Here is a 20,747-nt window from a genome sequence, read left to right on the forward strand (position 1 = left end):
ATAGCAAATATCGATGCTTTTATACCTGTGTGTATTTTATTATCATTAATCAAAAAAAAAAAAAAAAAAAAATGGTCACATGAGATTATTATTATGATCAAATCTAATCCAAATCCATATTATTGTTCCCATTGAAACCAGTGAATTTTTATATTAATCTTTAATAATATATTATTATTGCAAAGTCTTGAGATTATATATTATCACTAATAATCATTGTACCAGTGACAATATACATATATTATTTTTAAAACTCTATCTATTTCAAGGTTCAATTAAATATCATGAAACAATTGATAACTATTCAATCCAACTATTGATTATGATCTATGCAATTATTTTGATTTTGATTGATATATGGAAATACTACGAAAATTAATTTTAAAAAAATGTTGAAATTATCATTGATCAATACAACGGTAAAAATTTTTTTTTTTTTTTGAAAATTAAAAGATTAATCTAGTGCTGCCATCTCGGGCATATTAACTGATTAAAAATTAATGAATTTGTAGCTATAATTCCAAAATTATCAAATTCGAAATTACTTATCCGGATCACCAAAAGATGGAGATAATGTCAAAATGTGGTTTTTTAAAATTTTACCAATTTTTTCTAATGCAGACGTCATCCTTTTGTGCGTGTGTGTGTGCGGCCTGTTTTTTTTTCACTTTCAATGAGTTTGGTCTCTGTGTATGTGTGTGATGTGTTATGTGATTGATTGATGAGTTGGTTCATGCAATTAGATTCTGTTGTTGGATAGTGATCGATATAAATTTTTATTCATAACAACCAAATAAACAACAATCCATATCTATCTTCAATTAAACAAAACACGCCTGAATCTGCTAGTGAATTGTTCGCCTGACATTTTATCAAATTCTTCATTTATAATTTTATTTCTTTAAAAAAATATCCATTAACATCGATTCTTGATGGTAAATGATAGTAAAGCCAGTTCATCGAAATCATCAACAATATCGAAAGAGATGATTTCGAATGAACAACAACATGCCGGCAAACCAAATGGTACAAAAAGTCGTTTATTATTATTACAAGTAACGGTATTGGGCCTTGCATGGTTAGCCGGTTTTTGTTCACGTTTATTCGCTGTGATACGTTTCGAAAGTATCATTCATGAATTCGATCCATGGTATGTAATTGTTACATTCTTAATGTTTGTTTGATAATAATGTCATCACTTTATCTTTACATCATTTCCATGAAAAAAAAGGTTCAATTATCGTGCTACACATTATATGGTGAAGCATGGATTCTATAATTTCCTAAATTGGTTCGATGAACGAGCTTGGTATCCATTGGGTCGTATTGTCGGTGGTACAGTCTATCCTGGTCTAATGTTGACATCCGGTCTTATACATTATGTATTGGATACATTACACATTCCCATTCATATTCGCGATATTTGTGTATTTCTTGCACCGGTTTTTTCTGGTTTAACAGCTATTGCAACCTATTTACTTACAAAAGAACTTTGGAATGAATCGGCCGGTCTATTTGCAGCATGTTTTATTGCCATTGGTTTGTTATTTATTTTTTTTTACAAGAATTTTTTCTCACTAATCAATTTTGTCAATAGTTCCCGGTTACATTTCACGTTCGGTTGCCGGTAGTTATGATAATGAAGGCATAGCTATATTTGCATTAATGTTCACATATTATCTATGGGTAAAAACGGTTAAAACTGGCTCGGTATTCTGGGCAACATTAACTGCATTATCATATTTATATATGGTTTCCGCATGGGGTGGATATGTATTCATTATCAATTTGATTCCATTACACGTGTTTTTTCTCCTATTAATGGGTCGATATTCCAATCGTATCTATGTTGGTATGTAGTCTATTGATAAATATACTCGAAAACTAAATATTTACATTTTTTTCAAAAATTATTCAGGTTACAGCGTATTTTTCATATTGGGTTTATTATTTTCAATGCAAATTCCGTTTGTTGGTTTTCAACCTGTCCGTACTAGCGAACATATGGCATCGGCCGGTGTATTTGCTTTGCTGCAAGCATATGCTTTTCTTAAATATCTTCAAGGATTTGTATCGAAATCACAATTGAAAACATTTTTCATTACCGCTATCATTGGTTTCGCTGGTCTTGTATTCTTAAGCGTTGTTGCTCTCACATATGCCGGTTATATTGCTCCTTGGAGTGGACGTTTCTATTCACTATGGGATACTGGTTATGCAAAGATTCATATACCAATTATTGCATCCGTTTCGGAACATCAACCAACTACTTGGTTTTCATTTTTTTTCGATCTACATGTACTTGTTACAGCATTTCCGGCCGGTCTTTGGTACTGTATTCGTGAAGTTAATGATGAACGTGTATTCAGTAAGTTTTTTTCCAATATTTTTTTTCCATCTAAGCTTATCCTAAACTTTATATCCACAAAAAAACAAACAGTTACCTTATATGCGATCACTGCTTCTTATTTTGCTGGCGTTATGGTACGTTTGATGCTTACATTCACACCTGTTGTATGTGTTCTTAGCGCCATTGCATTTTCTGAATGTTTTTCTGGTTGTCTGATGGATAAAGATAAAGAAAAACCATCATCGACAAATAGTGGATCATCATCAACATCGTCCAAATCAAAACAACAAATTGATGATGATCAGAAAAATGGTCAGAAAAATCTTTATGATAAAGCTGGCAAAATTCGTAAAATACGTTCCGAACCAAAAGAAACCGATTCATTAAGTGCTAATCTACGAACAATTGCATCGGTTCTATTGATTATGTTATTAATGTTATTTGTTGTTCATTGTACTTGGGTTACTAGTAATGCCTATTCTAGTCCTAGTATTGTTCTAGCCAGCTATGGTGGCGATGGGTATGTGTTCTGTATAATATCGATTTTCATATTGATTAATCAAATTATTTAATTCAGATCTCGTGTTATATTGGATGATTTTCGTGAAGCATATTATTGGCTATCACAGAATACTGATGATGATGCACGTGTTATGTCTTGGTGGGATTATGGTTATCAGATTGCCGGTATGGCTAATCGTACAACATTGGTCGATAATAATACCTGGAATAATAGTCATATTGCATTGGTTGGAAAAGCGATGTCATCGAATGAAAGTGCTGCATATGAAATAATGAAAGCTTTGGATGTTGATTATGTTCTGGTAATATTCGGTGGTGTAATCGGCTATTCGGGTGATGATATTAATAAATTTTTATGGATGGTTCGTATCGCCGAAGGTGAACATCCAAATGATATACGTGAAAGTGATTATTTCACTGATCGTGGGGAATTTCGTGTCGATGCCGGTGGTTCGCCAACATTGCTCAATTGTTTAATGTATAAATTAAGTTATTATCGTTTTGGTGAGCTACAGGTATGATAATCATTTTCATTAATCGGTAATTGATTGAATGACTATCAAATTTTTTTTTATCATATAATAGACTGATTTCCGTACACCACATGGATATGATCGAACCAGACAGACTGAAATTGGTAATAAAAACATTAAACTTGAACATCTTGAAGAGGCATATACTACTGAACATTGGCTAGTACGGATTTATCGAGTGAAAAAACCATCAAATCGACAAAAATTACCATATTCACAACGGAAAATTAAACCATCTGGATTTGTAACGAAAAAGGTAAGAATTAATTCATTGACTATCCCAGTGGATTAATAAACAAGGATATTATTGTGTTCATATATAGAATTCAAGAAGAAAGAAGGGTACGATTAAAACGAAACCACAAGTTAATCGTGGCAAACGAATGTCATTATTTTCCAAATCTCAATAAATGAATGGACTGACCAAAAACAAACGCCATGAGAATTAGTAAAAATATCGGAACAATCATTATTTTTCAATGCTGCTCATTTTCTTCAAAACATCTATTGAAACATGTGCCTATAAAAGATAATGTTAATATTGATTTATAGAAAACAACAAAAAAACCATCTTCATCTCCATCAAACAAATGCCCAGATTTTCTCAAAAAAAATATTCAAAATCGTCCTTTTGGTGTATTGTTGTTGATCGATTCGTCATTCTTGCCATCATCATCATTTCAATTATATATGCTCATTTTTCGAACGATTACCATCATCTTGTCCGATCCGAATGAGTAGCTTTTTGTTGCAATAATAATTTTCCTGAATATGGTTTGTGTGTGTACAAAACAAAAAGAAAAAGAAATGATCCAGAATATTACTTGAACCAAGAATCGATTTTTTAATGAATTTTTTTTTATTTCTGTTTAAATTGTCTTTGTTTTTGCTAGTGCGTTCATCTTTATAAGTTCATCTAAATTTAAAAAAAAAATTTGATACGCGCTGAAATTTTTCATAATTTAATTTGTATCAATATTGATAATGATTTAAATCTATACATTCTATATGAACGATCATTTTTGGATCATGTGTCGCCGTCTGATGAACAGCGTGGAAAACTTTCATCAATTGATCCTCATCATCGATGTGTTTACATAAGCACAGAACGAACAACTTACACGTGTTAATATTTTTACTCATTACAAATAGCTTTTATCTTTAAGAAAAAAATTGATTACAATATCATCATTATCAATTACCATAATCGGTCATGTATGCTATAACACCCGTATATAAATCAATACATCATTTCGATTCGAATGTGATACAAACATCAATGTATTCAATGAAACCATATTATTCGGGTATAATGGAAAACGATCAACAACAGTTATCGTCGTCATCGATTGATTTACCATCCGGACCGTTACCAATTCCTACCGATTTAGATCTGGAAAAAGATCATGATGCACGTATGGCATTGGAAGATTTACTTTCAAGACAAATGTTATTATTATGTCGATTAAATGATCTGGAACGTAAATTGATCGATGTTAATGACATTCAAATTAAACAAGAAAAATTTGTATCAAAATTATTAAAACCATTGACCGAAAATTATGAAGATATTGTCATCCATTTTGATCTGGATCATCCGCCAACAACATTGTTGACAGTATTGAGTTTTATGATTAAAGATTCACCGGAATTATTTCTAATCAATTATCATGTTCATTCATCATTGCATGGTTCATCAATTATCGTTAAACAATTTCAAATGAAACAACAAGATCTTAATGCTAAACTTGAACAAATTAATTTTCGTTTCAATACTTTGCAAGATAATAGTGATCGATTGAAACGAAAGATTATTATAAAATTTATAGCCAAAAAATTTTATGATGATAATAATCAAATGGAAGCTATATTTAAATCCAATCAACCATCAATCAAAGGTGAATTGAATATTATTCAACATTTATGCTTGATGATTTCGGCTAATGATTCGAATGAATGTGATGAACTATGGAAACTATTACAACCACCAAATGATATACAATCCGATCGATATTGTATTGAAAAATTGGGCCGATATTTTATGGGTCTTGGTGAACGACGATTTTTTTTCAATCATCCGCAACCACAATTGATTGATATTATTATCTGGAGTTTAGCTAATCGATCACGTGCATTACGTTCATTAATGGATGCTAAATGGTACAAGGTGATCGAATCAATGTTAATGTCTGTTTAATATTCAGGAAAAAAATGTTTTGATTTTAAATTTAAAAGAAACCCAAATAAAATAGAAAAATGTTAAATTTAATCTTTTTCTCTGAAAAAAAGAAAATTTTTTGAAATGTGAAAAAAAAATTTTGCTTATAATTATCATTACAAAACAGTTTCAATTACAATTAAATGAACATTTAATGAAATGGAGGGGGTAAGAATTTTCATTATACACCAAACACAGATTTATATCGTAGTCGTATATATATAGCAATCATTCATCATTGATTCGAAGGACCATCAAGACGATCATATTCAATAAGCATTTCTTTCTGATTTTTGGACCATGTATTTAAATCGAAATAGATGTATGAACCACGTTCAAAATTCGAACTCTGTTCCAATGGTTGGCTACCTTGTTTTCTTGTAATCCAGATGCCTTCATCTTTATGAAACCTCCATTCACGTGAATATCTGAAATTTTTCGAAAGAAAAAAAAATTTGATTTAAAATTGATGATAAAAGAAAAAAATTTCAATCACACATACAACTCAGCACCAACTTCCGCTTGCATATGTTCACCAGATAAACAATAGAATAGGTAAAATAATAAATCTTCACAATAACTGGTCAGTTTAATCTGAGCCAATTTATCACGAATTGAATTGAATATAAGATATTCCGGTGGTACAGAATAATCTATCGGAATTAATCAATAAATTATTATTATTATCAACATATAGATTTTATTTTCAATTTTTACCAATTTCATGTGGTTTCAATGGTTTATCATTCCAAGGACCGGGAAACGTATGATATAACCGGCTGTGAAATGAATAAAAATAATTTGATGAATTTTAAAATTTCGAAAAATATACAAATAATCATTGCTTACTCTTTAGTGCCGAGATTCATATTGAGAGCTGTAACATCATAACCTATGGTCAATGCAAACAGATTTGGATTCGAATTTGCTTGATGTAACATTGCCATAAGTCCTGCAATACCATATTGATCAGTTAACATCCCTGGTGGTATATTGGTAACCATTCCATCTTTGGATACATTAATGGCCGGTATTTGACTGTTTGATGATGATGTTTTGGCTCCATTATTATTATTATTTGCAGAATTTGTTGATTGATGCGATGATAGTGATGAAAATAATGATGATGTTAATGATGATGCTGACATTGCGGCTACAGCAGCTGCTGTTTGTTGTGTTGTCCCAACCAATGTTGGTGGTGTTGTAACCGAACGATTATTTTCCTGATGATGATGATGTTGTAAATGTTGATGATCTTGTTGTTGTTGCTGACCACCAGAATTATTACCATCTAAATTCTGTTGTTGCTGTTGAAATTGGTTAAATGCTGCAGCAACAGCTGCTGCTGATGTTGCTGTTCCACCTGGTGAAGCACCAGGTAATGCAGGAAAATCTTCACTTTGAATATTAAATTCATTAGATCCGGATTGATTTGTAACATTATCTTTCATTATTCCAACATATGCAGGACGACCAATCGCTGATGATTGTTGAGAAAACTAGTTGGTTGAAAAAAAAGAAATGAAATTCAAATTAGACTTGAATTTTGAATGAAAATAAAAAAAATAAATTTTGAATGAATAAAAAAAATTGTCATCTTTCATGATTAATGTTCAAAAAAAGACAGCAAACTTTTGCATTTGAGTTTTTTATTTCGTTCACCTACAGTATTGATTGATACAGCCTGGCCGGTTAATGATGGAAATTCATTCAAATCAAGCGTTGGAGGCCCACTAATACCACCACCTCCAATATGACCACTTCCAATATTTCCGAATGCATTATGCATCAATAAATTCGTGGCTGATGATGATATTGATCCGGATGAACCTGGTGATTGTCCTGTTAATGAAGTGGATGATTGACGAAATATTGATGACGCCGTTGTCGATGATTGAGAATTGGATGATGATGAAGAATTTATCCCCGAAATTGATGTGGCTGCTGATGGTGATGTAGCCGCTGTTACTGTCGATGAATAATCAATCATTTTGTTTTTTGTTTGATTCAATAAGATTTGTTTCAACAATTTTGGTTGTGATGTTGAATAGCCAAAGAAATTTCAATCTGACTATTTTAACTCACATGCACACAAAAAAATTTTTGCAATTGCAATCACAATTTTAATGTTTAACAAGGTGGTTGAAAATTTTCCAAACACAATGATTCGGGCAATGCCGAATTTAATTTAGCAAATGTTGTCAATAATTGTTCAATATCGTTTTCACAACGATCAAGTAGTGATCGTATATCATCGAATTTTCCAAAGTTTTCAACCGCTTTATTAAAACGTCGCTGTTTATCTTGAGAATATTGTTGTGATAATTTCACCGATTGTTGTTCAAATAAACGGATACGATCGATAATTTTTTGTTGCTCCGTGGCAACCGTTTCGGCTGCTTGTTTTAGATTCTGATCAAATGATTTACCAAGCTCAACAAATGGCAATACTGATAATCGTGGTTGATCAAGAGTAACGATAAAATTTGATGATAATTGTCCCAATGGTATCAGTGGTTTTAATAATGGTTCCGATGGTAATTTTGAATAAATATCTTGGCTATTTGTATCTTTGTTTGGTCCACGATTCACTATGACAATATTCTTTGGAATTGATCGTTGTTGTTGTCGTTCGATTCGAATTATAGACGATTGTTGTTGCTGTTGTTGGGCAGTATGAATTGGACTCGAACGTAAAGATTGATAATTCGATGAGGATTGTTGTTGTTGTCGATGATGAAATTGATGATGATGTGATGATGATGATGATGATGATGATCCAGTTTTGGTCAATTGACTTCCCATTAAAAAAAATCGAAATGAAAAAAAAATCAAATTATTGGCAGGTCGATAGAAATGTCCAGAATTTATTAATAATCCAAATAAATGACCATTAATGATTTAGAATTCTTTTTGTGTTATCGTTTGTTTTTGTTTTGCATAAAAAAATATCAACAAAAGACAGTTGAGTAATATGAGTGTTTGTGTGTGTATTTGTGAAAATGGGTAAAAAAGCGAGAAATTTTCTCGTATATACATGAGATAGAAAGAAAAAGAGAGAGAGAGAGAGAGGGGTCAAGCACATGTATGAATGAGCAACAAAAGAATTTTCTCGGAAACTTTTTTTTTCTCTTTATTTCATTTCATTTCATTCATTCATTCATTCCTGTCCGATGGATGGCGTTGATGTTTGGTTGATTATTATTACTTTCATTGTTATTTTTATAAAAAATTTTTTTATTTTATTTTTTCAAATTCAAGAACAAAAAAAAAAAAAAAAAAAGAATTTACACACAATTCAATTGATACACTTCCCAAATGAATGAGATTAATTGTAAAAATTTACAAATCAACCACCAGATTATTAGATGAAATGTAAGAAGGCCACCAATGTAACCAATATATTGAATCGATGTAATCCATGGCAATTGAATTAATAATTTATCTGGCCTTATAGCACGTTTTATTATGATCATTGTTTCACCACGATCTTCATATTCAGATTCTTCTACATTCAATTCAACATCTGTTTCTCGACAATCTTCTGGACATTGGCCATTACAATCGATGGCTATTTTTTCAATCATATCATTTTCATTATTATGGCAACGATTATGTCCATAATCATATTCTTCATTCACAGCATTTGAACAAAATCTATCCTGTATATGGATTAAATCTTTACGTAATGAAACAGATGTTGGAAAACAGTGGCCACATAAACGACGCCATTCATCCATACAACAACGATTATAGCATTCTTGTCGTGAGATCATTTGTCCAAGATTTAATGATGATGATGATGATAATGATTTTGTTCTAGATGATGACCATCGATTTGATGAAACACTTAATGAATGATATTGGCCACTATAATTACGACAATCAAAAAATTCCGTATTCGCTACAAATGTTTTACGAAGATTGAAATTTAAATTATAATTACGACCCATAGATATGGTGAGTGATTCTTTCATTAAATCTATTGGTATCTGATCGATTTGATGTAGATATAACATTATGGAATTACTGCTTCTACTTTCCTGAAATTGGAAATGATGACCAAATGGATTTGATTGAATTAATATCTGTACATAGAAATCATTATAATCAATAATCGGTACCATAAATGGATCTTGATTCGAACGAAATAATGTTATTTCACTTAGATATGTATAACAGCGATGATTTTGATAATAATTTTCAATTATTGGTGAAATATTGGCACAATATATCATCGATGGTGATCGATTGGATTTTATCTTACATTGATGACCAAATGTTGACATTGATTGATTGAATATGGTTATAAGTGGTATATGTAAACAGTCCTTATTACGACGATGATTATCATCATCACCATTATTATCATCAGTATGATTATCATTATTAACGGAAATTGAATCATCAAAACATCGATTATTAAATGGTATTATAATCGGTATGCATATGGTCAATGCGGGGAATTCAATTTGTTCAGGTAGCTCATAGGAAACGGATGTTTGTTTATATTCTCTGTTTGAATAAAGATTTTTTTTTGTTTTATTGACAATTTCAATATAAAATTTAAATATGATAAAAATTTGATTTACTTTTTATATATTCGATATAGCCGAAAACATTGCCAAAAACATTGAAACATAAGCAATATGAATGTAATGAATTGTAACCATTGTTTAATGGTTATCTGCTGCAGCAACCATCGTAGCATATCCATTCGATTTCTTGGATACATTATTGATTCTTTTTTCGTTTTGTTTTGTGAATTTTTATTTTCATCACCCGGATGTTTAGAATATTTAACCTGATAGGCAATTGTAGCTGGACCAAATTGTACTTTACGATTCGTTTGACCATTAACAATCGTCGATGCTGGTGCTGGTGCTGGTGATGATAATGTTTGATTCTTTTTATTATTGTTGTTGATAAAATTATTCAATTTTGGTTGAACGCGAGACATTATTCACAACAACAATGATATTCAAAATTTCAATTCATTCATTTGATCATCATACATTTGATCATTGAATCATTGTGGAATTTTTTTTCCTTTATTTCGGGCAATGTTCATATACACCATCAGCACACATTAATCACTATGGATTTGGATATGTAATAAAAAAAAAATTCGGCTATTTTTACCGTCGATTATGATGAAAAACAACAACAACAACAACAACAAGATTGTGGCTTGTGTTTCATTAACATTCGAAAGAACAGAGAAAGAAAAAAAAATCGTTTTGTTTATGAACAATTTGTAATTTAGCTAAGCATTAATTATTATGACCATATGATAGTTAATTTGTGTGCGTATACCACCATTTTGTAATGACTGACGTAATTTATGTAATTTTTTTCTTTACTGGGAATATTCCACTTTTCTTCTATCAACAACAAAAACGAAATCCATATCATTGTTGATGTTGTCTGGTATTGTATTGTATCTATCTAAAACAACGATTTATCATTCTCGAATGTATTTTGAGAATGAAAGTTTTTTCATTTACACACCACCATTTACCAAACATACAGAATCATGTACACACATAATTGAAACCGGATAAAATCGTATTAAGCATACAATGAAACATATATCATGTTTAGGAATTGTCCGAAAATCGAAATTTTTCTGTAACAATTTTTTTTGTGGTCAAATAATCGTTGATAAAGCTAGAAAGATAGGTTGGTAGGTGTGTGTGTGTGTGTGTGTGTGTGTGTGTGTGTTTTGGTTATATGTAATGATTTGTATTCATGAGACGTGTTACACTATGGTGCTATGATGTTGGATTGTCAAAAAGTTCTAAATTTATCCATTCTCTGATGATCATTTTGTTGATGATGATGACTATATATCTATGGATAGATAGTAACGGTGGAGGTGGAGGTGGAAATTATGAATGCTTCATTAATTAACTCTTCTCCGTTGTTTTTTTTTTTTGTTGTTTTGATCATAGAATCATTGGACTAATGTAATTTTTTTTCCAGTTTCGTCTCGATTATTCTGTGTATGTAGAACGTTGATCTTTTTTTTCTGTTTTGTTTTCGAATTGGTTCGATTCTTTCCGGAATTTGTTTTATATTTGCTTATCAATTGCTCTGGTAAATGAATATTTGATGATTTACGATGTAGTATGAGAATGTGAATGTGAGTAAATCGAATCGTTGATCATTATTTATTGAATGATGATAATAAATTTGGATAAAGATCGTTGTTGCTGGAATCGTTATGACCTCAATTTTTTTTTGTATTTCGTTTCAAACATTAACAAAATATATGTAATAGTGGAAAGTGAAATGAAATGTCAACTCATGTGAAATTGTGTATAAATCAATCAAACATGGAAATGCTTTTCATATATATCGTAATGATAATCAAACAATGACAACAACGACAAAACTCGATGACAACCATTTGTAATGGATTGATTTGATTCAAGATAAGATAAAAAGCAAAAAAAAATTATTATTCCGGTATATTATTCATATGGGATACTATGTAATAATGATTCTGAGGAAAAAAAACTCGATATTATATAATGAATGCGTGTGTAGGTTGAAATGTATATTTACAAAATAAAAAATCATGAATGGAAATTTGAAATTAATCAGGTAATACACACACACAAAATTGATAAATTGAAACATACAATGAATTTTTTTCTGGACAAATTAATTTAAAAAAAAAAATTTTTTCATTTCAAACAGATGATTATGATGCTGATGATGATCTGGGGTATCGTTGCGTGTTATACATTTTTAATATGGCAAGAAAAAAAACTTTCGATAATTCAATTCATTAAGAATTGTTGTGAATAATAGTTGTGTGCGTGTCATTAATCAATCAAGAGAGAAAGCGAGAGAAAAAATTGATTTCGAATGATGAGTATCTGCTATTTACAATTACGAATCGATTCTGTATTGGACGAAAAAAAAATCATCACTAAATTAGCCAATGTTTGTGGCGGTTTGGTATTGGTGGGTTGTATGATGAATATTGTGCGATATTAGGGACCACACCTTGGACGAAAAAAAAAACAAGGGTTGTCCATTTTTTTTTCAGAATGAATTTTTTCTTTTCTAAATTGCGAAATTCAACCGACCACCGCCCGTATCAAAAACAGAGAAAATTCGTGACGAATTACTGTGTGGGAATAATTTGTTTAAAAAAAAAATTACTTTTATAATTTATGAATCATGTGTGTTTGTGTGTGTGTGGATTATAAAAAAAAAATCAAATAATAATTGAGAATACCTGCAGTGTGAATTTAAAATTTAAATTAAAATTCAATTCAAAAAACAAAGTACATGTGGTAGGTGGTTGATTTTTTTGTTGTGTTGAATATTTTGATGATGATGATGATGATGAAAAAAAAATTTTCATTTCATTTGCTGAATGTTTTTTTTTCATTTTCATTCAATTACAACGATGTTCAATCATTCTTGTACGACATTGATCGCATTTAACCTGACAACACCAGACAAATTTACAATTACATTTTGTATCAACATCACGTTCAATGGTACGGTAACCACGGCCACAGCAAAGATATCGACATCCATCTAGACCATAACTGGTTGCATTACATATACGATCCGTTGTTCCAAATGATCCATGTCTATGATATTTTTTTTTTTGTTTTGTTTTGGTCAAATTAATTTCAATGAACAATAAAGAATATTAATAGAAATAATACATACGATGCATTATGGAAACAGAAATCAGGTGAATCTTCCAAATAAACTAGATCACGTTTTGATGGTCTTTTAACATTTTTCTGTGCCGGTTTCAAACGGCTACGTTTTTTTCTACTTTGAACTATTTTTACATGTGTAGCACCATCAAATTTTTGTGCCAATTCCTGTCCAACTTCACGAAATGGTTTCAAACGACGCCAACAAACTTTTGCTGTACATGAACCGGATACCCCGTGACATTTGCATACTAATTCCATTTTAGATTTGATAACCTTTGTTTTTTTTTTGTATGAATGTCGATTTTTTATATTCATTATGATTTATGATGACATGACACACACACACACACACATACACAGTCGTAAAACAGATCAGAAAAAAAATTATAATCAAAATTCAAGGCCAACAAACAAACGATAAACTTACCCGCCGTCCAACTTCATTATTATGTAAATTCATAACACCTTCGGATGTGTTTGGATCTTCAATCGAATCAATAAAACGTCGTGTAAATTCTGCACCATAATAGATATCATCCGAACAACCGCCCCAATCCCATTTGCCTTGTACATCTTGACTTTTAACCTTATCATCACAACCACATTGGCTTAATTCACCTTTGGTACAGGCACGTGTTACACTATAAACAACACCAGCCGTTGATATTGCATGGATGAATGCTTTTTCTCGGCTATCTATCATTTCAAAATTCGTATGATAAAACAAGCGAGAGAAAAAAATGTAAAAAAAATTATTATAATACACAAGAGATTTCAAATGAAAAAAAAATATTCCAAAAAAACAAAAAAAACTTACTGATATCAATGATTGGACCAAATACAGAATCGGCATCCATAGCCGAACAATTCCAGCGATTCATTTTGAATTGGTATTGACATTCTTCAATGCCGAAACGTGCACCACGACTAACAGTATGTAATACATTCGGATGTAATGAACATAATTCCTGTTGTAATGGCGATAGAAAATCAATGTGCGGACAACGTTGTTTGAATGTTGTTGCATTTAAATGTAGATAATGTTTGGCATAATTTTTTCTTGTACCTAGACGCCTTTAAAAATAACAACAAAAAAAATGAACTTAAAATCACAGTACGATGGCTCAAAAATGGATAAATTTTTTTTAGCTGAATTCTCGACACACAAAAAAAACTGAAATCCAAAAAAATTCCGGATGAATCACAAAATCAACTCACACAAACACACACAAACACACACGCCAATAATAACAGTAATGGATCCATTTGGATCATAATGGCCATGATGATGATTATAAATAACTGTCATCATCATAATGTTGATGATATTTTTTTTGTTTCAATTCTACCATTATAATATGGCGAATAACAATAACAATAATTTATAGTTATCATTAAAAATTATTATATAACCATCACTATTATTATTGTTTATCGTTTTTTATGGCAATAATCATAAATTTTATTTCAAAAACAAAACAAAAAAATATAATATTTTTCGAAGCAAAGATCCCATTCATTTAATTCATTCATTCAGTATTCGAAACGAATGTATGGAAACGTATGTTATTTATATGTATCTTATACATGTCTTATGTCTTATTGCTTACCACCAATTATATTTAGGTTTTTTCATCGTTATTGTATGATGATCTTCTTCATTATGGCTTGATGGTTGATGATGTGAATGATCATTATTTAAATTAGAATTTAAAATTTGATTATCCATTGTGAATAATGAATTTTCCAATGTTGATCCAGTTGGAAATATTGATCCTGATGATTGCTGTGTGGATGTTGTTAATGATAATGACGATAATGATGATGATGATGATGATGTTGCTGTTATCGGTATGAATGATTTACCACATGAGATCATTGGACAATAAATCGATAATATAATTATCAATGATTTAATCATTTTGATCAAATTCATCAGATCAAATGATGATGATGACGATCCACTATTTAAAAATGGTTTTAATCGATATTTCATCATTTTATACACATTAAAAAATTCATTGATAATCCATAAAAAAAAATTCAACATGCAATCATCAAAACAAAAACATCATCCAATCTGATCAGTGTCTAAATCTCAAATGACGTTCGAAAATCGAATCAAATAATGGTTGGGTTCTGAAGAAAAAAAACGAACGAAAAAAAGTCGAATTGCGTGAGTTCTGATGCTTGTGATCTGTATATGGTTGTATTTTTTCTACCCCAAACAAAACAAAAAAAAAACACCATAAACTTCAATGCAAACTTATGTCAGTTTTGTTTGAAAATATTATATTTTGGGAAGGGCAAACTCTTATTTTTTTTCCTATCATTCTTTTTTTTGTTGTTGTTAGTCGTTTCCAGTTTATCGTTTCATAGTTTTCCAACACACACACACACACACACACACACATCGTACCATTGTCTCATAGTCATGTTTATATACGATTATGGCAACACATAATCGTATAGTACGACGTCGTCGATTCCGTTTTCAGTTTCAAACAATAATAATGATGATAATAATAAAAAATTTTCCTCACCCAATACATAAGGAATTCTTTGGATCATTCTGGATCACAAACACACACACATACGAATCTGTAGACTATAACTATAATAACAATAATAATAAGAATTATTATTATTGGTCATTTAGTTATTATATGGTTGAATTGATGCTGTAACGATTCGCGCGAGACATATGTGTGTGTGTGTCGTTTTTATATTATATCAATTTAGCTTGTGTAAGAATAATAATGAATGTCTATAATAGTAGTCTACACGTTCTATTTATTTGTGTCCGTGTGTATGTGTGTGTTCCAGAAACAAAACAACAACAAAAAAGTGAAACTAGAAAATTTTTTTTATTATTCGAAACAACAAATGTGATTGTACGATTGGGAATCACAGATATATTGAAATGAATTGTTTTTTTTTCCTGAATAATATGGTCATGTCTATCTTTTTGTGTGTGTGTGTGTTTCAACAATTTAGATTCAAACCAATAAAAAAAATAGAATTTTCATTTTACTGATATCAATTTCAATGATGATGATGATGATGATATGACAAATTACATCGTCCATGGATAAAACAAAATCTGAAATCGAATTTTTTTTTTGTTTTTTTAAATCAATTTCAATCAAATGTAGTGTAAAAACAAAACAAAACGAAACAAAAACAAGGGCACTAGGGAACAATTTTTATGACCATCATCATCCATAATAATAATAATAATAATAAACAATAAAGCAGATGTTTTGTTTAGTCGAGTCAAAAAATTTATGACCCAAGAACCTAATTTGTAACTTATGGTGGTGGTGGTGGTGGTGGTTGGTCATTCAATGAATTTTGTTTTTGTATTTTTCCACAGTAAATTTTTTCATCATCATCATCATCATATAGTCTAGAAATAAAATTTTTTTTTGTTTTTACTGCTGTTGTTCTATTTTGTTCTTTTTTTTTGCAATGCAAAGAATTTGAAATTCATGTTTTCTGCTTCATTAAAAAAAAGTGAATCCAAGTGGCCAATATAACAATATATACACATTGCAACATATGGACATTCGATTAGGTTAATTGATTTGCCAAATGTCCAATCATCCGATTGACAAGCAGCTTAATTTTGGATGATATGGTTTATTCTGATAACAAATAATGAGCCACATGAACACGCAAATTCATATCCATGATGATTCACCCAATTTTAGCGAATTTTATTTTATTTTTTTGAATTTTTTTTCTTTTGAATTTTATACAAAAGATGGCATTAACAACAAGCAGTTATTGTATCGATGAATGGTTCAATGTTATTGGATTGTAAAAATCAATGTCAATTGTCTCGTGGAAAAAATTTATTTGTTATTATTGGCTTTAATTTTGTTTATTAGAATAAAAAAATTTCACAATTATCTCTGCCATAATGACCGGATCAAATTTAATTCGTTATGGTTTGAATGCAGCAAAATTGTTCCGTATAAAACAACGACAAACACAATTTATTGCCGTTCGATCATGTAAGTCGACTGTTTTTGATTTATTTTGTCAAATTTTTCTTTAAAAATCAAATAATTCCAGGTGGTTGGATACGTGATTATAAACCTGGTCCATATCCAAAAACACCAGAAGAACGTGAAGCAGCAGCACGTAAATATAATCTAATACCTGAAGATTATGATTGCTATGAAGAGGGATCGGGTTATGGTGATTATCCAAAATTACCTGTCGTTTCACAAGATGCAATGGATCCATATGAAGAATATGATAACTATTATCGTCGACGTAATTTTGGACAAACGGTTTGTTCTATTCTCACAAATTTTTGGATATTTATCATAATGAATTTATTTGTAATATTATATTTATATTTATAGTTACATCGTGATTATGATATTTTAACTTCGGAAAAAACAAATCCAAATTTGGTTTTTCGTTTTTCACCGTAAGTTTCAATAGCCAATTTTAAACACTGAAGATTTCAAAGAAAATATTTTTTTTCTTTTTTTTTGATATATTTTAGTTTGGTCATGTTTTCCGTTTTTATTGCACCATTTTTCATTTTTTCTTTCATTGCATGGATTGATTACTATTTTGATCTACATTCATGTAATCCAATGAAACCGAAACAATTTCCTGGTGATGGTCGAATTCATTATACATTTGAACCAGTCGATTAAAATATACATTAATTAATTAATTGAAATTATTATTGAAAATTGATAGTAAAAAATTTTGGTTTGGTTTATTTTTATGTAAAAATGAGTGAAAATTAAAAAAAAAATGTTTCAAAATTGTAATAATTGCCAATTTTTAAAAATGTTTTTGAATTAAGGATGTCCATTACTTTCAACCATACTATTTGATTGATTAGCGGTTGTTTTTTCCGTTTCAATTTGATTCATTTTTGAACCGATTGGATGATGTTTATAATACCAATCAAGGAATCCTTGCCGACTGGTATATGCTAACATACCGGTATGTTTATCAATGGCAATATATTCATCATCGGAAATCAATCGATAATCAAAACGTTTGTAATTAGATATGTCCATCTTGCGAACAGAATATAAATCACGATGTAAATTAATAATAACTTTTAGCAATGGTTTTGTTTGTGATTCTTTGGCCAATTTATCCACATATTTTTCCATCATTTCCACTTCTAATGTGTGACGATCTTTTGGTCGTAAACCACGTGCCAAACGTTGACGATAATCTTCCTCGGTGTCGAGTATCATTGCCTTTTTTGTGGGCAGCTTGTATTCACCCAACAATATTTTCATTAAATACAATAGCTATATGAAAACAGATTAATGAACTACATTTTTTTTCGAATACAAATATTACCTGTTGATGATACAATGGTAATGGTAAAACACGATTACTAACGGCAAATAAAGCCATTGATGGTTGTTCAATGTTAATAAGATGACGATATAAGCCATCTATGGTACCATCTGGATTCGCTTTGATTCCAACATTCGGATCAACAAATTTCAAATTATAAACATAACCAGTGGCCATGATAATTGTATCCACTTGATATTCAATACGATTGCCATCATTATCATGAGCAATTATAGAATTCTCGGTGAATTCTTCAACTTTCACATCAACTTGTTGAACATTCGGAAACATATTCTGAAATCGCATCTTTCCATTGTTAACAAATATAACTTCTTTACAGTGATGAGAACATTCCTGTGAGATATCTACACCTGAAAGACCGCCACCAATGACAGCTATGCGTTGGCCAATATAATCTTCTGGTTGACGATAATCATGACTGTGAAGCAGTTTTCCTTTGAATTTTTTCATCGTATCATATTTAGGCCAATGTGGTACGGAATAACGACCAGTACAAATCAATATGACATCGAAACTTTGTGTAAATTCATAACGTTTCTTAATATCCTTGGCTGTCACTAACCATTCATCATTCTCACGACAGATGAACATGATACGATGATTAAACTAATGGGTTATGGATTTTTTATATTAGATTTGATTGAATTTTTTTTCTATTCAAAAAACTTACATGAATAAAACGATGAAGATTGAATGTTTCAGCATATTTATGTAGATAATTCAATACGACACTATGATGAACATATGAATGATTTGTTTCAAGTGGAAAATCAGGAAAGCCCATAATTTCCATTGGAAGATTAGTGCTGATAAATGAGAATTTTTTTTTTTTGAGTAAAAATTTAAATTCTTTATCCATTTAATCAATTAAACTTACTGTAGATTCTTGTACATTGAACTATGAACCGGAAGCCCATCCGGTGTCATGCCAACATGTTCAGTAAATTTCCATGTACCACCAATATTATCATCTTGTTCGAATGCAGTCAATTCAAAACAATCGGATCGCATATTTAAATGTCGTAATGCACAAAGTCCAGCTGCTCCAACGCCAACAATACAAACACGTTGACGTTGGCCATTATTATTGTTAATCGATCTATTGTTCAATGAAGCGTCGATTTCTATCAAAAACAAATAATCAATCAATCAATCAATCAATCAAATAAATCCAAAAATTAAATCCAAACGAATAATAGTACCAATATGATTATTATTAATTTCATCGGAAACCATTATGATTGTTGAATTAATAAAGTTTTCGTTTCTTCGATCTGGATGTCGAAATAATCTTAAATGATCTGAGTATTTTCTTAAAAAACCTTCCGATTTTTATAACGAAAATCAAAAAATAAAAAAAAAATTCGATGAATGTTGTTTGTACAAAGGTTTCTATGCGTGGTAATTGAATGCAATGAAAATGAAAAAAAAAAAATTTCCAGCAATAATAATAACATTAAATTGTGTTGCATTTGTGTTGAAATTCGATTCAAATTATCAATGATCATCATCTTAACGCCCGGACCAACATTCGACAACAACATTTAACAACAAGATTCAAAATCAATTAGAATGGCCAAAGCCATATGAACGAACGATAAAAAAAAGAAGAAAAAAAAAAAAATCATAAATATCGAATGATTATGAGATGGCGTTGACGTTATCAATTCAAATAAACACACTGATTTAAATCATGATGATGATGGTGTATGTGTGGTTGCCGATTCCAATGGTATAAAGAGATAGAGAGAGAGAGAGAGAGAGAGAGAGAGAGAGAGAGAGAGAGAGAGAGAGAGAGAGAGAGAGAGAGAGAGAGAGAGAAAAAAAAACCTTAATAATAATCATTATCGATTCAAATATTTGTCATTTGAAACTAAGTATAGCATGATAGCATCTTACGTAAAGGCAATAAAAAAAAATTTCTCTTCTGTTTAAATTATGATGATGATGATGATGATGTGTACACATTTTATGATCGTGATTATGATATCGTTTGTGGAATGTAGTTATTTTTTGCTTTTCTATTGCGAACTTTCAAACCATTGGATTGGATGGATGCC

General features: G+C 30.4%; 8 protein-coding genes across 10 annotated transcripts; 3 read left to right on the forward strand and 5 right to left on the reverse strand.

Moving 5' to 3' along the window:
• Nucleotides 1-666: 666 nt before the first annotated feature.
• Nucleotides 667-4,356, forward strand: Stt3B (catalytic subunit 3B of the oligosaccharyltransferase complex). The gene is made up of 8 exons (XM_047057233.2): nt 667-1,150; nt 1,232-1,539; nt 1,598-1,852; nt 1,919-2,368; nt 2,441-2,870; nt 2,928-3,387; nt 3,458-3,661; nt 3,729-4,356. The coding sequence occupies exons 1-8, from the start codon at nt 933-935 to the stop codon at nt 3,813-3,815; spliced, it is 2,412 nt and encodes an 803-aa protein (XP_046913189.2). The 5' UTR covers nt 667-932; the 3' UTR covers nt 3,816-4,356.
• Nucleotides 4,357-4,618: 262 nt separating this feature from the next.
• On the forward strand, nt 4,619-5,721 carry LOC124494092 (uncharacterized). The gene has a single exon (XM_047057245.2). It carries the CDS (start codon nt 4,619-4,621, stop codon nt 5,600-5,602), a length of 984 nt encoding a protein of 327 aa, XP_046913201.2. The 3' UTR covers nt 5,603-5,721.
• Nucleotides 5,650-8,712, reverse strand: LOC124494087 (uncharacterized). Its single transcript, XM_047057239.2, has 5 exons — nt 7,290-8,712; nt 6,473-7,122; nt 6,341-6,402; nt 6,126-6,276; nt 5,650-6,051 (listed from the first exon to the last, which is right to left on the reverse strand). Exons 1-5 carry the CDS (start codon nt 7,611-7,613, stop codon nt 5,859-5,861), a joined length of 1,380 nt encoding a protein of 459 aa, XP_046913195.2. The 5' UTR covers nt 7,614-8,712; the 3' UTR covers nt 5,650-5,858.
• Nucleotides 7,754-8,428, reverse strand: BORCS5 (BLOC-1 related complex subunit 5). Its single transcript, XM_047057249.2, has one exon. It carries the CDS (start codon nt 8,426-8,428, stop codon nt 7,754-7,756), a length of 675 nt encoding a protein of 224 aa, XP_046913205.2.
• Nucleotides 8,713-8,910: 198 nt separating the features above from the next.
• LOC124493635 (uncharacterized) lies at nt 8,911-11,033 on the reverse strand. The gene is made up of 2 exons (XM_047056736.2): nt 10,216-11,033; nt 8,911-10,138 (listed from the first exon to the last, which is right to left on the reverse strand). The coding sequence occupies exons 1-2, from the start codon at nt 10,581-10,583 to the stop codon at nt 8,911-8,913; spliced, it is 1,596 nt and encodes a 531-aa protein (XP_046912692.2). The 5' UTR covers nt 10,584-11,033.
• Nucleotides 11,034-12,066: 1,033 nt separating this feature from the next.
• On the reverse strand, nt 12,067-16,179 carry LOC124494086 (protein Wnt-4). 3 transcript variants are annotated; one of them, XR_012832292.1, is made up of 6 exons: nt 14,928-16,179; nt 14,135-14,391; nt 13,745-14,013; nt 13,322-13,590; nt 12,929-13,239; nt 12,067-12,764 (listed from the first exon to the last, which is right to left on the reverse strand). XR_012832292.1 is itself a non-coding variant. In XM_047057237.2 (5 exons), exons 1-5 carry the CDS (start codon nt 15,365-15,367, stop codon nt 13,038-13,040), a joined length of 1,437 nt encoding a protein of 478 aa, XP_046913193.2. In that variant the 5' UTR covers nt 15,368-16,179; the 3' UTR covers nt 12,067-13,037. The 3 variants fall into 3 exon arrangements, 1 of the variants encoding a protein (XP_046913193.2); XR_012832291.1 differs by having other exon boundaries at nt 12,876-13,239; XM_047057237.2 differs by having other exon boundaries at nt 12,067-13,239.
• A 946-nt stretch (nt 16,180-17,125) lies between these two features.
• Nucleotides 17,126-18,119, forward strand: ND-ASHI (NADH:ubiquinone oxidoreductase subunit ASHI). Its single transcript, XM_047057251.2, has 4 exons — nt 17,126-17,336; nt 17,398-17,618; nt 17,694-17,761; nt 17,840-18,119. Exons 1-4 carry the CDS (start codon nt 17,243-17,245, stop codon nt 17,994-17,996), a joined length of 540 nt encoding a protein of 179 aa, XP_046913207.1. The 5' UTR covers nt 17,126-17,242; the 3' UTR covers nt 17,997-18,119.
• Nucleotides 18,036-20,716, reverse strand: LOC124494084 (senecionine N-oxygenase). Its single transcript, XM_047057236.2, has 6 exons — nt 20,587-20,716; nt 19,890-20,368; nt 19,565-19,811; nt 19,358-19,493; nt 18,667-19,293; nt 18,036-18,614 (listed from the first exon to the last, which is right to left on the reverse strand). The coding sequence occupies exons 2-6, from the start codon at nt 19,921-19,923 to the stop codon at nt 18,147-18,149; spliced, it is 1,512 nt and encodes a 503-aa protein (XP_046913192.2). The 5' UTR covers nt 19,924-20,368; nt 20,587-20,716; the 3' UTR covers nt 18,036-18,146.
• Nucleotides 20,717-20,747: the final 31 nt, after the last annotated feature.

The sequence above is a fragment of the Dermatophagoides farinae genome, chromosome 6 (genome assembly GCF_024713945.1).
Source record: "Dermatophagoides farinae isolate YC_2012a chromosome 6, ASM2471394v1, whole genome shotgun sequence".
Lineage (NCBI taxonomy): Eukaryota > Metazoa > Arthropoda > Arachnida > Sarcoptiformes > Pyroglyphidae > Dermatophagoides > Dermatophagoides farinae.

Bases quoted from the DNA above. Each gene is read 5' to 3' on its own strand.
- Stt3B (XM_047057233.2), top strand. From the start codon at position 933: ATGGTAAATGATAGTAAAGCCAGTTCATCGAAATCATCAACAATATCG. The intron at 1,540-1,597 runs GTTTGTTATTTA...TTTTGTCAATAG, and splicing joins AGCATGTTTTATTGCCATTG to TTCCCGGTTACATTTCACGT. The intron at 3,662-3,728 runs GTAAGAATTAAT...GTTCATATATAG, and splicing joins CTGGATTTGTAACGAAAAAG to AATTCAAGAAGAAAGAAGGG.
- LOC124494092 (XM_047057245.2), top strand. From the start codon at position 4,619: ATGTATGCTATAACACCCGTATATAAATCAATACATCATTTCGATTCG.
- LOC124494087 (XM_047057239.2), bottom strand. From the start codon at position 7,613: ATGATTGATTATTCATCGACAGTAACAGCGGCTACATCACCATCAGCA. The intron at 7,123-7,289 runs GTAGGTGAACGA...TCAACCAACTAG, and splicing joins AGGCTGTATCAATCAATACT to TTTTCTCAACAATCATCAGC. The intron at 6,403-6,472 runs GTAAGCAATGAT...TTCATTTCACAG, and splicing joins ATGAATCTCGGCACTAAAGA to CCGGTTATATCATACGTTTC.
- BORCS5 (XM_047057249.2), bottom strand. From the start codon at position 8,428: ATGGGAAGTCAATTGACCAAAACTGGATCATCATCATCATCATCATCA.
- LOC124493635 (XM_047056736.2), bottom strand. From the start codon at position 10,583: ATGTCTCGCGTTCAACCAAAATTGAATAATTTTATCAACAACAATAAT. The intron at 10,139-10,215 runs GTAAATCAAATT...TTATTCAAACAG, and splicing joins CTATATCGAATATATAAAAA to AGAATATAAACAAACATCCG.
- LOC124494086 (XM_047057237.2), bottom strand. From the start codon at position 15,367: ATGTTGAATTTTTTTTTATGGATTATCAATGAATTTTTTAATGTGTAT. The intron at 14,392-14,927 runs GTAAGCAATAAG...TTATTTTTAAAG, and splicing joins AAACCTAAATATAATTGGTG to GCGTCTAGGTACAAGAAAAA. The intron at 14,014-14,134 runs GTAAGTTTTTTT...TTGAAATGATAG, and splicing joins TGGTCCAATCATTGATATCA to ATAGCCGAGAAAAAGCATTC.
- ND-ASHI (XM_047057251.2), top strand. From the start codon at position 17,243: ATGACCGGATCAAATTTAATTCGTTATGGTTTGAATGCAGCAAAATTG. The intron at 17,619-17,693 runs GTTTGTTCTATT...TTATATTTATAG, and splicing joins GACGTAATTTTGGACAAACG to TTACATCGTGATTATGATAT. The intron at 17,762-17,839 runs GTAAGTTTCAAT...GATATATTTTAG, and splicing joins TTGGTTTTTCGTTTTTCACC to TTTGGTCATGTTTTCCGTTT.
- LOC124494084 (XM_047057236.2), bottom strand. From the start codon at position 19,923: ATGGTTTCCGATGAAATTAATAATAATCATATTG. The intron at 19,812-19,889 runs GTACTATTATTC...TGTTTTTGATAG, and splicing joins AATTAATAATAATCATATTG to AAATCGACGCTTCATTGAAC. The intron at 19,294-19,357 runs GTAAGTTTTTTG...ATAACCCATTAG, and splicing joins ATCTTCATCGTTTTATTCAT to TTTAATCATCGTATCATGTT.